The sequence below is a fragment of the Pimephales promelas genome, chromosome 14 (genome assembly GCF_988280905.1).
Source record: "Pimephales promelas chromosome 14, fPimPro1.hap1.1, whole genome shotgun sequence".
NCBI classification, from domain to species: domain Eukaryota; kingdom Metazoa; phylum Chordata; class Actinopteri; order Cypriniformes; family Leuciscidae; genus Pimephales; species Pimephales promelas.
The window spans coordinates 2851182-2865783 of record NC_142782.1 but is presented as its reverse complement, the minus strand read 5'-3'; the positions used below and the strand labels follow the sequence as shown (position 1 = coordinate 2865783).

Below are 14602 nucleotides of genomic sequence, written 5' to 3'. Positions count from 1 at the left end.
GGTACCAACTTTTACAAAACTTCTTTACCTACAATGCATATTTAAAGTCAACATGAAACCAAAATGGACCCTTTTTGATTTATTTTAAACCATTTATCCATGTTATTCTAAAAAAAGGGTGTCGTCTGCCTTGAATAACGTCAGCCAAACAAGAATTCTAGATGCATTTGGTACATTTGACATGTGTCAAAGCCCCCCCCTGCACTAGTCAATCATTTATACCTTAAGACTCATATTTATCACAAAAATTACATAGTTAAACGTTTGTTCCTAGAAAAAAAAAATCCTTACTGCCTTAAAATAAAAAAATCCTTACTGCCTTGAATGTAACTACGGTACACCCTTGGCTCATATGCAAATTATCCCCGCCTCCACCCGCTCAATCTCACAGAGATTTGCCTTGTCCAAATACCCACACTTGTGGTTTTTGCACTGACCACTCGCATGATGTATTTCCTCTATTTGGCCCAAGTGTTCAAGTAGGCGTAAAGCACTTTAAAAACACCATTTAGACACATAGACAACATTAAAAGCTGGATTTTCACCACATGGGGACTTTAATATCAGTCTAATTGTAGTGTATTTTATGCAAACACTAGATTTTACCATAGTATGCCAAATCGCAACAAACAGCACTTTGTGCTCCGAAGACCTCAAAGGTTGAAATATTAAAGCATGAAAAGATGCCAAATGAAACTCAATTCATTACTCGCGGATTCATTAATTTACCCAGAATGAAAGCTCAGTCTCTGACAGTGCACGGATACTAAATTGAGCTCTCACGTGAGTCTTCTTGTGCTTGAACGGACAAAATCACACAAAATTGTCAAAAAAAATCCTCTCGGCGTGTATCCTAGAAAACAGTCAGTTACATCTTAAATGAATGTGAATGGTTGAGCAAGAAAATGAACACACGTGTTTAAGTATATTGGATCTATGCGTTCGGTCTTAAAGTGACAGCAGCCTAATAAACCTGTTGCTATCCGCATTTGTAATGTTGCTCTTGACTGACAGTGACTATAGTTATTGTACATTTGATTAGCCTACTTTATTCAATTACTGTACATTAACCGGTATCTACAGTTTTGATGTCACAACAGTTTCATAAAAAATATTTATGACCAGTAAATTTTCTACAGGCATTGTCAGGGGCTATAAATGAGTTTTAGGCCCTGACTGCGAATATTACTTTAGAGGAATTGTGTTGTAAAATGTATAAAAATGATGATGACTTAATAACATCAAAATAACATCCTCTTCCTAACAAAACAATATATATCTACTACATGTAGTCAGAGTTTAACATATTTGAAAGGTGCCTATTATTCAATAAATTTAACAAAAGAAAAAAGAAAAGAGGTATTTATGACACTTTTTTTTATTAACTTAAAGTTTCAAACTCAAACCCAGATTTTTATAAATGTATTATTTATTCTAACCCACAATATTTACATGTGTAATAGTGTCTCACTCCTGAATGACAATTAATATATTCTTCTAAATACATTTCCTTGCACACATAAATAACTTTCGTTCATTCACTCCGAGTTCTCCATCAGTGAATATTTCCACACAAAGGGATATACAGCATTCGATTCCCAGCCGCCGTTCCTCAAGCTCGGTTCTCCAGAAGAGCCTGGAAGTCCGGAGAACAAACCAACTTGTGTTTAACGTGTCCCAGCACAGACATGTCTCCCCTTCGGCCCTCGGTATTTACTGAGACCAGTTCCTACAAGAACACAGAGACATTATAATAAAAACCAGAAAGACAATAATCAGATTAAGAAGCTAGATAGTGTGTACAGATTCAGACCCAAAGCTATATTGGCCATGTGCTTATATAGTGTCTGTGTCACTAATTTTATCACATTGTTTGGCATTTAAACTTGGTCTACATGCTGTCGTAACATCTTCACCCCAGCAGTCGGCAGTAAATCCCCGACCAAACCAGCAGATCAGCAGCGAACAGACGCTAATCCTTCCTGACACATTTGAAAACACATTTTTTTGTCCTCATTGTGCTTTTGCAACGTAGTTTGGACTGAAAACATTTGTAATATTTGAAAACAATAATGCGTATTGTACCCATAGATATCCATGTTTATACCAGTGTGTGCTGCTTACTTTCACATTTTTGTTAAAGGGATACTTCACTTTTTTTGGAAATAGCCTCATTTTACAACTTCCCCAGAGTTAAACAGTTGAGTTTCACCTTTTTCAAATCCATTCAGCCATTTTTAAAATGAGCGATCGTTTCGCTTGATAAGACCCTTATTCATCGTCTGGTGTCGTTTAAAGCCCTTTGAAGCTGCACTGAAACTCTCATTTGGACCTTGAACCGTTTGGACCCCATTGAAGTCCATTAGTAGTTCACTTTTAAAAAAAAACTTTTCCAGGATTTTTCTCCATATAATGGACTTCAATGGGAACCAAACGGATCAAGGTCCAAATGACAGTTTCAGTGCAAACTGCAAACTGTTCAAAGGGCTTTAAACGATTCCAGACGATGAATAAGGGTCTTATTTAGCGAAACGAGCGCTCATTTAATAAATAAATAAAAAGTTTAAGTTTTATAAGCTCAAATGTTTTAAGTTTTATTTGCTCTGTTCTGTGATGCGCGTTCGTGACTCTCCTGTTTGAACTCGTGAACAAATCTTTTTCCGAGTCATTTGGTTCATTCAACGAACGAAACGAAGGATTGACTCTGGAAAAGATTTGTTCATTTTAAAGAACGAGTTCGAACAGGAGAGTCACAAACGCACATCACAGAAAAGAGCAAGGTGAGGGTTTGAGCTTATAAAACTTAAATTGTGTTATTTATTTATTAAATGAGTGATCGTTTCGCTTATTCATCGTCTGGAATCGTTTAAAGCCCTTTAAAGCTGCACTGAAACTCTCATTTGGACCTTGAACCGTTTGGACCCCATTGAAGTCCATTAGTAGTTCACTTTTAAAAAAAAACTTTTCCAGGATTTTTCTCCATATAATGGACTTCAATGGGAACCAAACGGATCAAGGTCCAAATGACAGTTTCAGTGCAAACTGCAAACTGTTCAAAGGGCTTTAAACGATTCCAGACGATGAATAAGGGTCTTATTTAGCGAAACGAGCGCTCATTTAATAAATAAATAAAAAGTTTAAGTTTTATAAGCTCAAATGTTTTAAGTTTTATTTGCTCTGTTCTGTGATGCGCGTTCGTGACTCTCCTGTTTGAACTCGTGAACAAATCTTTTTCCGAGTCATTTTGTTCATTCAACGAACGAAACGAAGGATTGACTCTGGAAAAGATTTGTTCATTTTAAAGAATGAGTTCGAACAGGAGAGTCACAAACGCGCATCACAGAAGAGAGCAAGGCGAGCGTTTGAGCTTATAAAACTTAAATTGTGTTATTTATTTATTAAATGAGTGATCGTTTCGCTTATTCATCGTCTGGAATCGTTTAAAGCCCTTTAAAGCTGCACTGAAACTCTCATTTGGACCTTGAACCGTTTGGACCCCATTGAAGTCCATTAGTAGTTCACTTTTAAAAAAAAACTTTTCCAGGATTTTTCTCCATATAATGGACTTCAATGGGAACCAAACGGATCAAGGTCCAAATGACAGTTTCAGTGCAAACTGCAAACTGTTCAAAGGGCTTTAAACGATTCCAGACGATGAATAAGGGTCTTATTTAGCGAAACGAGCGCTCATTTAATAAATAAATAAAAAGTTTAAGTTTTATAAGCTCAAATGTTTTAAGTTTTATTTGCTCTGTTCTGTGATGCGCGTTCGTGACTCTCCTGTTTGAACTCGTGAACAAATCTTTTTCCGAGTCATTTTGTTCATTCAACGAACGAAACGAAGGATTGACTCTGGAAAAGATTTGTTCATTTTAAAGAATGAGTTCGAACAGGAGAGTCACAAACGCGCATCACAGAAGAGAGCAAGGCGAGCGTTTGAGCTTATAAAACTTAAATTGTGTTATTTATTTATTAAATGAGTGATTGTTTCGCTTATTCATCGTCTGGAATCGTTTAAAGCCCTTTAAAGCTGCACTGAAACTCTCATTCGGACCTTGAACCGTTTGGTTCCCATTGAAGTCCATTATATGGAGAAAATCCTGGAATGTTTCCATCTAAAACCTTAATTTCTTTTCGACTGAAGAAAGAAAGACGTGGACATCTTGGATGACATGGGGGAGAGTAAATTATCAGCAAAAGTTTTTTTAAAAGTGAACTACTCCTTTAAACACATGGGATGGAAACGCTGATTCATCCACAAATATTTTATGCGATAATCCAATTTTGTTAAGTTAAAAAATTCACACCTTAGATGAAAACTATTGCCATTGTTGTGAGTGTGACTGACCTGCAGGAAGGCGCATGGGGTTCCCAAGGCCACATCCAGGGTCACGTTACCCAGAATAAGCTGCACTTTCCCCGACTTCCTCACGAGCATCTTTCCCACCAAACCCTCCTGTAGATCCTTCAGACAACAGCTGTTCTCTTCCTGAGGAGACTCCTGACACACAAACACACAGGAGAACAAAAACACATCAGCATATGCATAAACTGACATGGCCATGTGACCTAAACCTAGCGAGTGGCAACCTGTGTCTCGGTCTTCTGCATCATGGTCTGTCCATCACTGGACTGAACCTCTGTTTTAGTGGGCCGGACATCGGTGGTGGGCGGCTGGCCTGGCAGCGAATCAGGGAGCTGCATGAAGAGAAGCTCCTCCTCTTTGCAGTGATTCCACACCTCCAGTAAATCAGGCAGCAAATCAGGTTCGGGCAAGGGTGGCAGTCTGAACATTGGCTCCGCCTTTGCCTCAGGAATATCCAGCGGCTCCTGCTTGACTGAAGGAAGACGAGGTGGGATGGATGATACAGAAAGAGTTCTCACTTCAATTCTGTGTAATGAATGCTCAGTAAAACATACTGTACTTAAGTAAATTTTTCAAGTATTTGAGCAAGTATTTTCCACTTGAAGGAGCGAATGAAAACGAGTGAGTGAATTCGGACACTGAGTGCACTGGAAGGGCTTTGTCTATAGTTTGTGCTGTTTAACAATCAATTGAAACTTCGCGAACTGGCAGCTCCAGTAGTGATGAATAGATTGGAATTGACACTAGGGCTGTCAAACGATTAATCGCATCCAAAATAAAAGTTTGTGTTTACATAATATATGTGGGTGCACTGTGTATAATTATTTTGTATATATATATATATATACACATGTATGTATATTTAAGAAAAAAAATATTATTTATATATAAAATATTTATATTTACACATAATATAAATTATATATAAATCTATATACATGAAAATATTTCTTAAATATATACAAGCATGTGTGTGTATTTATATATATATATAAAATAATTATACACAGTGCACCCACATATATTATGTAAACACAAACTTTGATTTTGGATGCGATTAATCGCGATTAATTGTTTGACAGCCTTAATTTACACTTGTATGATATTAGCGGTTTGGAAAATGAATAGATGGGATGATTGAGCTGCGGTGCCATCTTCAGGTCAGAAGCGGAACATCATTCGCAAAGACTATTTAAAGGGACAGTTCACTTTGAAATTAATTTTTGATATGTTTTATCTCACCTCAAGGGCATCCAAGATGTAGATGTCTTTGTTTCCGCAGTAGTTTCAATTTTGATATTTTTCAGTCAAACCGTTGTTGTCTGTCAGTCATATAATGGAGGTCTATGGTCACCACCTCAAAGAGCATGCACAGAGAAGTCCAAATTAAACATGATTTAATGACTTGTAAATGTAAGTACACATTGATGGCCTAAGACACGAAACGAGCGGTTTGTGTGAGAAAACGAACAGTATTTATATCGTTTTTACCTCGTGTAATCCAAGTGATCTGAATCAGTTGTTCAATGTCCAACTGAACCGAACTGAATCAGTTTAATGTTACGCCGGAAGTGATCGCTTGCATGTGACGTCACTCAATATTTACACGGAGATTTCGGAAGTTTCACCTTTTACTAAACATATTTAGATATACCGAAATCGTCTTCCATTGCGGTTTCCCGTATATCTAAATATGTTTAGTGAAAGGTAAAACTTCCGAAATCTCTGTATAAACAAAAGAGTGACGTCGGCACGCAAGCGATCACTTCCAGCACATGCGCAGACCGAAGCGCCCGTGCCCGCGCCCGTATGATTACAAGAGGTAAAAACGATATAAATACTGTTCGTTTTCTCACTCAAACCGCTCGTTTCGTGTCTTAGGCCATCAGTGTGTACTTACATGTACAAGTCATTAAATCATGGTTAATTTGGACTTCTCTGTGCATGCTTTTTGAGGTGGTGACCATAGACCTCCATTATATGACTGACAGACAACAACGGTTTGACCTAAAAATGTCAAAATTGAAAACATCTTGGATCCCCTTGAGGTAAGATAAAACATATCAAAAATTAATTTCAAAGTGAACTATCCCTTTAAGCTCTATCTGTGTGTCTAGTACATTATATCCTCCATGTCCTTTGAGCAATATGTTGGAGTATATAAAATTGAAAAATAAATAAACATTCATCAATCGGTACATTTTACTTGTAGTGAATTTGTGGGGAAATTTCACAAGTTTCATAAATCGCTCCAACTTTCTGTTGGTGAACGCCACAAACATGCGTGACCAAATCTGTGTATCTGTTTCACCCTGATGTGAAACTCACGCGGATGCCTGACTGACTTCACATGCGCACACACAGATAACAGCATGGCGTGTCGTCGCTCCTACCCTTGACTTCCGCTCCGGTGCTGATCGGCTCCGGGTCGGACGAGCTCTTCTCGCTGAACTCCTGCTTGAAGACCCATCCGGACACGGCCAGCGGGAGCTGAACGGGACAGCTCTCTCGTTGCCCTCGCAGGTGAGGGTCGTCCACAAACTGCAGCACACACACAAGACGTTGCATAATGTTCTCAGCTGTGAAATTGGCAATATTTTCATTTGAGAGAATCACATAAACTATGTCATATTTCACTTCAAAATCAAATTACAAACAAGGTGCATTAAATAAATACATGTGTTGACACAGATTTTGCATTATGAAAATTCGCCATAATTGTAATGCATCAGGTTATTTTACATTTGATTTTGGTCCCATTTTCAGAGGTGATTCTCATTAATTTAGTTTTTATTTTATTTTAATCTTCTATAAAAGAAGTACAAGACAAGTAATATTATAATTATGCATAATATTTTACGATATAACAGTATATTTATTGTATTGAAGTAATAAAAGTAAAGCTCTGTTGTGCAACACATTTTTTGACTAAATTTTTTTTAAATTCATACGATTAAAAGATAAATTAAATTAATGTTTTATGCCTTCATTTGATTGACATGAAAAGCACAGAATTTCTGGAAAAAATGAATAAATATTTTTTTGAATTCAATTAATTATACATGTTTTTCGATTATTATAATTTAAATAAACAATTAAAAATGCAATCCAGAAGTTGGTAGGCCAAAAAAAAAAAACATAATTTGAGGGGAAATTTTTTTAAATTGTTGTTAAACTATATGATTTCAAATAATTATACATGCTTTTTGATTACTAAAATTGAATTGTACCATTAAAATGGAGTCCAAAAAATAAAAACGGAATCCAAAACCATTAAAACTAAAAAAAAAAAAAGTATAATTTGGGAACTCATAATCTCACTTTATAAAACACCATTTTTAACGTTCACAAAGCAAACTCAAATTCAAAATGTAGGACCTTCCCAGACAGTCTGTGATTTCAGACTTTAGATGAAAAATATGATTAATTATCATAAAATTAATGTCTCAATAGACTACAATAAGCTCTATTTTCTTTAATGTAAAACAGAATTTGGTTTTGGGCTGTAATAGGAGTCTGCACAGGTTTGATTAGTTAATTGCTAGTTAATAAGCAGAAAACATACATTGTCCTTCTCCAGTTTGCGCAGGATTTCTTTGGTCTCCTCTTCGGTCTCCTTCTCCTTCTTGATGTTGATGATGGGTGAAGGACCAGTGTTTGCGCTTTCTCTGGTGTCATCGTATAAACCTAAACAAATATAGAAGAAGAAAAAGACGGTGCCGAGACAAAAAGACAAGAAAACACAAATTATATTTAACATTAAACTAAATCAATGGTAAACTCCCTAGATATTAACTGGCTGATCAATATGGCCGTTTCAATTCATAAATTCACTATTTCTTCCTCACATTCTTAAATATTACACATTACACATTATTAAATAGTCGCATTAGCATTTAACATTATTTTAGAGATTTCACTCTCAAAGAGCAATTAAATATTTGATTATGAATTTTTCTTTTTTTCTTTAAGTTTGTATTAACTTTCATAACCTTCAAGCCTGGAAAGCATTATAAAATTCCCTAATTACATTAAAACTACGTTTATGCAATACCGTTCAAAAGCTTGCGGTCAGTACGATTTTCTTTTAGGAAATTAATATTTATATTCAGCAAGGATTAAATCTTGGTTTCAAAATGACAGTAAAGACATTTAAAAATGTTACAAAATATACATTTTTTTAAATAAATGCTGTTATATAGTCACATTATTTTGAATTGTAACAATGATATTTCCCAATAATACTGTTTTTACTGTATTTTTGATCAAGGTGAACAGAAAAGACTTTCAAAAACATTAAAAATCTTACCAAACTCAAACTTTTGAACAGTAAAGCAGGTGAACACAAATTTATGAATAAATTACTGCTCATAAGTTTTATAATTCCCAAGTAGCACAGATATTTGAGCATATCTGAATGTTTTGCTGCTTTGCAACTGTAAAGAGAATACAGTTTGTTGATTGTGATTATTATTATTAGTGTCGGGCAACAATTAATCGCATCCAAAATAAAAGTTTCTTTACATAATATATGTGTGTGTACCGTGTATAATTTATTTTGTACATATAAATACACACATGTGCATGTATACATTTCAGAAAAAATTTGTTATTTATATTTAAAAAGTATATGTATGTATAATATAAATTATGTCTAAATATATACATGCAAATATTTCTTAAATATACGTGATAAAAATTATATATATAAATAACAAATTTTTCTTAAATATATACATGGATGTGTGTGTATTTATAAAGAAATAATTTATAAATAAGAAATAATTATACACATTACACACAAATATTATGTAAACACAAACTTTATACTGTATTTTGGATGCGATTAAATCGTTGCCCAGCACTAATTATTTAGTCGTTGTAGTAATCATAATTATTTATTATCAACAATCACTGTGTCACAGTAATTTTACTGCTTTAATGACATTCAGTGTGACCAAATAAATCTCCTTTAAAAAATTAAAAATCTTACCCACCTCAAACTTTTGAACGGTAGAACAGGTGTACATACATTTATGAATCAATTACTGCTCATAAGCATTTTAAAGGCACAATATGTAGGTTTTTCCGCCACAAGAGGGCGCAGTTTCCAACAATAACACAGGCGTGGGTTGATGACGCAGTGATGAGCTGAATGATGGGACTTGCTGATGGATGAGTGCAAACATTCATGTCTTTTTAACATTACAGTGGTATGAAGCAGGTCGCGATTGCTAATAAGGACAGATATCACACGCGAGTCCCACGGATATAAAGGAATAAGAACATTTAATTCTCCCAAACTACCCGCAAGTGCTGGATTACTCACACGTGTCAGTTTAATAGACGAATTAAACTTGAGGTAACGCAGCGCTGCTTCACTTGGTCTAACGTTACACTATCACACTAAACGGCATTTAAATGTGTTGATGGTTATAAATATTATCCTACGTGTTAGTTCGTTTGCTATACGAAACTAGCAGTGAGCTAGATCAACATTAGAAAAACATCATATTCTAACATTTCATCATGTTGAGCTAACGTTATATGTACAGCTCACCTGTCTAATAAAGCTAAGTTGTGACTCGTGAAGCTCTGTCGAGTTAAAGTTAGCCACGGATGCTAGCTCTCGGCATCTCAAAAACGCCACGCTGATATCGAACCAAATCTCCCGAAGACCTGCTTTACCTTTCCTCTTGGCCATCATCTCAGCAGGACCCTGCTCAAAGATGGAGTGGGACTGTATGACCTCAGGACGACCCCGTCCCCTCCCTCGCCCGTCCCGCTGCCGGCCTCGATCCACATCCTTCTTATCCCGTCTCTTTCCTTCATCAGCTTTTAATCTGTGGCACAGCATCAGTTGTAAGTAACAGTATGGTGAACTGGTGAACACTGCGTATAAAAGAGGTGAACACTTACTCCTCTTTTGATTTTCGACCGATAATATTGGGGGTGAAGGTTTTCTGCGGGACAAATGACAACACACTTGAGATTGAATCTGAAATGTTCAGTAGTGAGTGACTAGCAGGGTTTGAAATTAACTTTTTCACTTACCAGCCCATTTGGCTACTAAATTTAAAATTTAAAATTAAACTACAAACTTCTATTAGCCAAAAAAGAAATTAACCAGATTAATTATGTCGCAGCTTTTATGTATATATAGTTGGATTTTATGCATTAATTTCTTATCTCATACATATATTTCATCTAGCATATCCTCCCTTCCTCCTTTATCCTCATCATTTTCACCAAAAATGTGTTTTAGGTGGACAGATCAATATGTTACAAAGAACATCAAAAAATATAAAGATGTTGGAAAATAACATATTTTCTGTCAGCTAAATGCTTTTGAATCTTCGCTATTGCTTCAACGCAAATGAAGAAGTGCGCCGTTATTTGTTGCGTAGTGACGTGTGTGTTCAAGTAAGCCAGAAATGTGCAGATTCTGTGCAATACAATGTATTTAAAGCAACACTAAGTAAGATTTTTTTTACCTTAAAATAATGTTTCCAAAATGGTTTCAGTGGTTCATCAAGTCGAAACAAGGTGAAAGGCACTTCTGGATCCTGTATCTGCTATAAGCACTAGAGTCAGACCGATATATCGGCAGGCCGATATTAGGCATTTTCCAAACTATCGGTATCAGCAGTTATAATGGCCGATAAATTAATATTTAAAAAATAAAATAAAAACGGACGAAACACGCTTGAACCATGTCATGAGTGTTGGAGATGTATAGTTTGTCCACCAGAGGGCACTCAGTCATCAGTCTGTTCTGTTGTGACAATAAAAGAAACAAGTTTCTTTATAAAATGCATTATCATATTATTTTAGTTAAAACTCATAAATAATTACAAATAACTAATGTTAGGGAAATCTATTTATTTTTGTTGCGCGTTTCGGGAAAAAAATATCGGGCGATATATCGGAATATCGGATTTTAAAACCAACAAATATTTGTATCGGTATCGGCCTTCAAAATCCTTTATCGGTCGGGCTCTAATAACCACGCTATGTAAGATTGCCAGACTGAGTCGCGTTTCTGTAGTTCTAATGAGACACAATGAGAAAACTACAAATATTGACTTGCTTTACAATAGTCATTATTTAGTTTTTCTTCGTTTCTGATGTCGCAAATACATCATACTTTCATGAAATCATGCAACTTACTCTACCTCGTCTGTGGACATCGTTCATTCCAAAGCCGGCGCCGGATAAACGATGAGCGTGCGTGCGACAGTAGGATGCGCTAGGCTAAATTATTTAAAACAGTGGTAATGGACAATTCCACTTCCAACCTGTAGGGCGACCACAGAGGAAAAGTTACATGGTGTTGCTTTAAAACATGACAACTCACGAGTTGAGTATTTGCTAAATCTGCGCAGATTTGGCTTACACAAACTTCCCCAGCAAAGTCAGTAAACATAATAAGTAACACGCTTCGTGATTTGACAGCGTTACCCGCCACAGTTGATTGTTACCCGCAGTCGGCGGGTGTTAATTTCAAACCCTGGTGACTAGCATGTTCAGCTGTGAATGCTAACCTTTTTGACGCCTCCTAACGTGAGGTCTCTGGAGCGCATTGTGGGAAGGCGTCCCGGAGTGATGGAGGCGGGGAGCCGGCGGCCCATCGGCAACCCTCTGGCTCCACCCACCTGAGGGGTCCTCGGGGGCCCGCCGGGGTCACCAGAGCCCTCCATTTCACTGACACAAGACAACAGAAGTTACCAATCAGGCTGCTAACTTCAATGTCAATTAAATTCCATATGATTTTACACGATACCCTCATGTCACGATTCGATACATATCACAATACCATATTGGAATAATCCAAAACAAGCAAAAACATTTATTGTTGATTAAAATGCTAAATTTGGTTTTACATTGTGTGTGTAAATTAATAGTCTTGGATTTGGTACAGCAAAATTAACATATTCATGATTCTGAAGCTGAAAAAACACGATGAATATGCTTGCGCTCTGTCACTGACTAGATATGTCAAAAATAAAACTTTTTACTGGTAACATCAGACATTTGCCATTATCAGGACACACAAATATTTAATGCAGTACTGACACTATAACTCTGAAAATTATAATTTTTCCCTCACACAGTAATTTTATTTTGGGTTAACTATACACAATATTGTAACTATAATATGTTTTTGTACTGCGATATATCGTTATACCTAACTAAGCATATATAAAAGAGTTTTATAATATCTACAAGCTGCATCCAAAATCACACACTTCATACTATATAATACAGTATGTGACAAAAGAAGTGTCTGAATTCACAGTACTCATAATAACCTTTTTGACCTATTTGGAAGCATCCAAATGAGTTATGTGAACAATCTCATTGCGATTCTTGAATGTATCAAATATGAAAAAGAAAGGAACAATAATATAGATGAAATGAAGAAAATGGAATTTAAGAATTGGCAGGTCACGTGATAATGACAACGTGGCGAATCTAACATGTTTTTACATTCAAAATAAGTACCTACTCAAGAGAGTAAGCTATTTTGGACGCAGCCCACACACACACACACACACACATACGTGTTTTTAATATATATATATATATATATATATAATACAATTTCTAAATAATTAAATTAAATTTCATTAAGTCTCATTACATGCTTCTCAATGAGAACTACGTGTTTTAAACGTTCTAGTGTTGGTGTTATTGTGCAACAATTCCCATTATGAATATTTTAGGATTGATCCCAGACTCTCACAGCAAATCTGTACAAATTGTGCAGAACTGTTGTTAAGGATTTAGGACTAAATCATTACAATGCTGTCACGCCACGATACTCAAACATTCAGTCGCAGATATATTTAACGTTATAGATCTGAAATATACATTTACAGCAAACCGGTAACGTTACTTCCACGCTTCCAAACACATGGTGACACACACACACACAGTCAGACCCATGACAGCAACGCTACACTTACCAGTGCGCTCACACTGATGCAGGCACTCTTCAAACACGGCCGCACTCCAAAAATATCACAAATATAGCGCAAAATCGAGATTTTAGTAAATCGATGATGAAATATAGAGCAAGTTTGTTTAAGGCGGAGTTTCACGTGCAATGACACTTTGACCCGTGTGACGTAGTGATGTGATTGGTGGACGTCAACTCTGCAAACCTTCGCGCAGAACTGCATAGACATGAAAATGCACTATCCACACTTAAATGGTTCGGCTGTCATTCATAAATGCTGGAATCCAGACCTTAGGTTGGCTCTTTATAAAGAAGACAATCAGATTATTGCTAAAGTAAAGCACTTCAAAAAAATGAAGTTTAAGTTTACTGTAAAGCAAATGTAGGCTACTGTAGCTAAACATCTGTATTGTTACTCTAATATTGTTATAAAATTAAAATCATATGTCTAAACAAGTTGTCTTCCCAAATTTGAAGTTCAATCACACACACACACACACACAAAATCATTTTATTTTTCGTCTTTTTTTCACATTGCTGTCACAATATCACTTCAATTACAAAACCGTCCGAATAGGAAACCTTGAGGCCCAGACCTTTCCAACGATATGTGTTTTGTCAAGATTAGAATTTTTTTTAAATAAAGTAGTTAAAATAAATTTTGCAATAATGAAGTAGGCCTATGACACCACTAGGGGGAGGAGCCCGCTAATTTCCATGATAACGCAATGTCCAATTTCAAAATGGTTTTCAAGGGATGAATTAGAGTTTTTTGGCTTTAGGATATCTAATTTCTGATGATTACTAAAATATGTGACAGGGAGAAAAAAAGGCAATTCAAAAAAGTTAAATAAGCCAAGCGTCACGCTACTAGCGAGAGTTCAGTTAAAGGGGTAACACGACTCCCAAAGTAGTTGTACCTCAGTAGCAACCTCGTCTTTCTCTTGATAGAAATTTGTTAATAATCACATATATAATATATCTATTGGGCTGATTTTTAAAGCAAAATATATAACCTAGTATATTACAACAATTTTATTAGGCCTATATAAAAATCATATTGAGGATAATTGTGCTTTCAGCAAATGAAACCTCCCAATCTGCCACCACAAATACATATTTATTTGTTTTTGTATCAAATTTTTATAATTATGGAATATTAAAGAAAAGTTGCAATGTTTAGAAAACAAACGCAGTTTTGGTTTGTTGTGGCTTAAAGATTTACACATTATGAATATGAGAACTGATAAATGTTTTGATCTGTCTGTGTTTTG

The 14602-nt window shown here is 35.7% G+C and overlaps 1 protein-coding gene across 1 annotated transcript; it reads right to left on the bottom strand.

Moving 5' to 3' along the window:
• Positions 1-1361: 1361 nt before the first annotated feature.
• polr3d (polymerase (RNA) III (DNA directed) polypeptide D) lies at positions 1362-13502 on the bottom strand. Its single transcript, XM_039675046.2, has 9 exons — positions 13336-13502; positions 11911-12070; positions 10286-10329; positions 10055-10209; positions 7932-8053; positions 6760-6907; positions 4591-4838; positions 4349-4501; positions 1362-1729 (listed from the first exon to the last, which is right to left on the bottom strand). The coding sequence occupies exons 2-9, from the start codon at positions 12064-12066 to the stop codon at positions 1613-1615; spliced, it is 1143 nt and encodes a 380-aa protein (XP_039530980.1). The 5' UTR covers positions 12067-12070; positions 13336-13502; the 3' UTR covers positions 1362-1612.
• Between the last annotated feature and the right edge of the window lie 1100 nt (positions 13503-14602).

Coding starts and splice junctions, on each gene's coding strand:
- polr3d (XM_039675046.2), bottom strand. CDS start 12,066: ATGGAGGGCTCTGGTGACCCCGGCGGGCCCCCGAGGACCCCTCAGGTG. Junction 10,210..10,285: donor GGTCGAAAATCAAAAGAGGA/GTAAGTGTTCAC, acceptor GCTGTGCCACAG/ATTAAAAGCTGATGAAGGAA. Junction 8,054..10,054: donor GATGATGGCCAAGAGGAAAG/GTAAAGCAGGTC, acceptor ATATTTGTTTAG/GTTTATACGATGACACCAGA.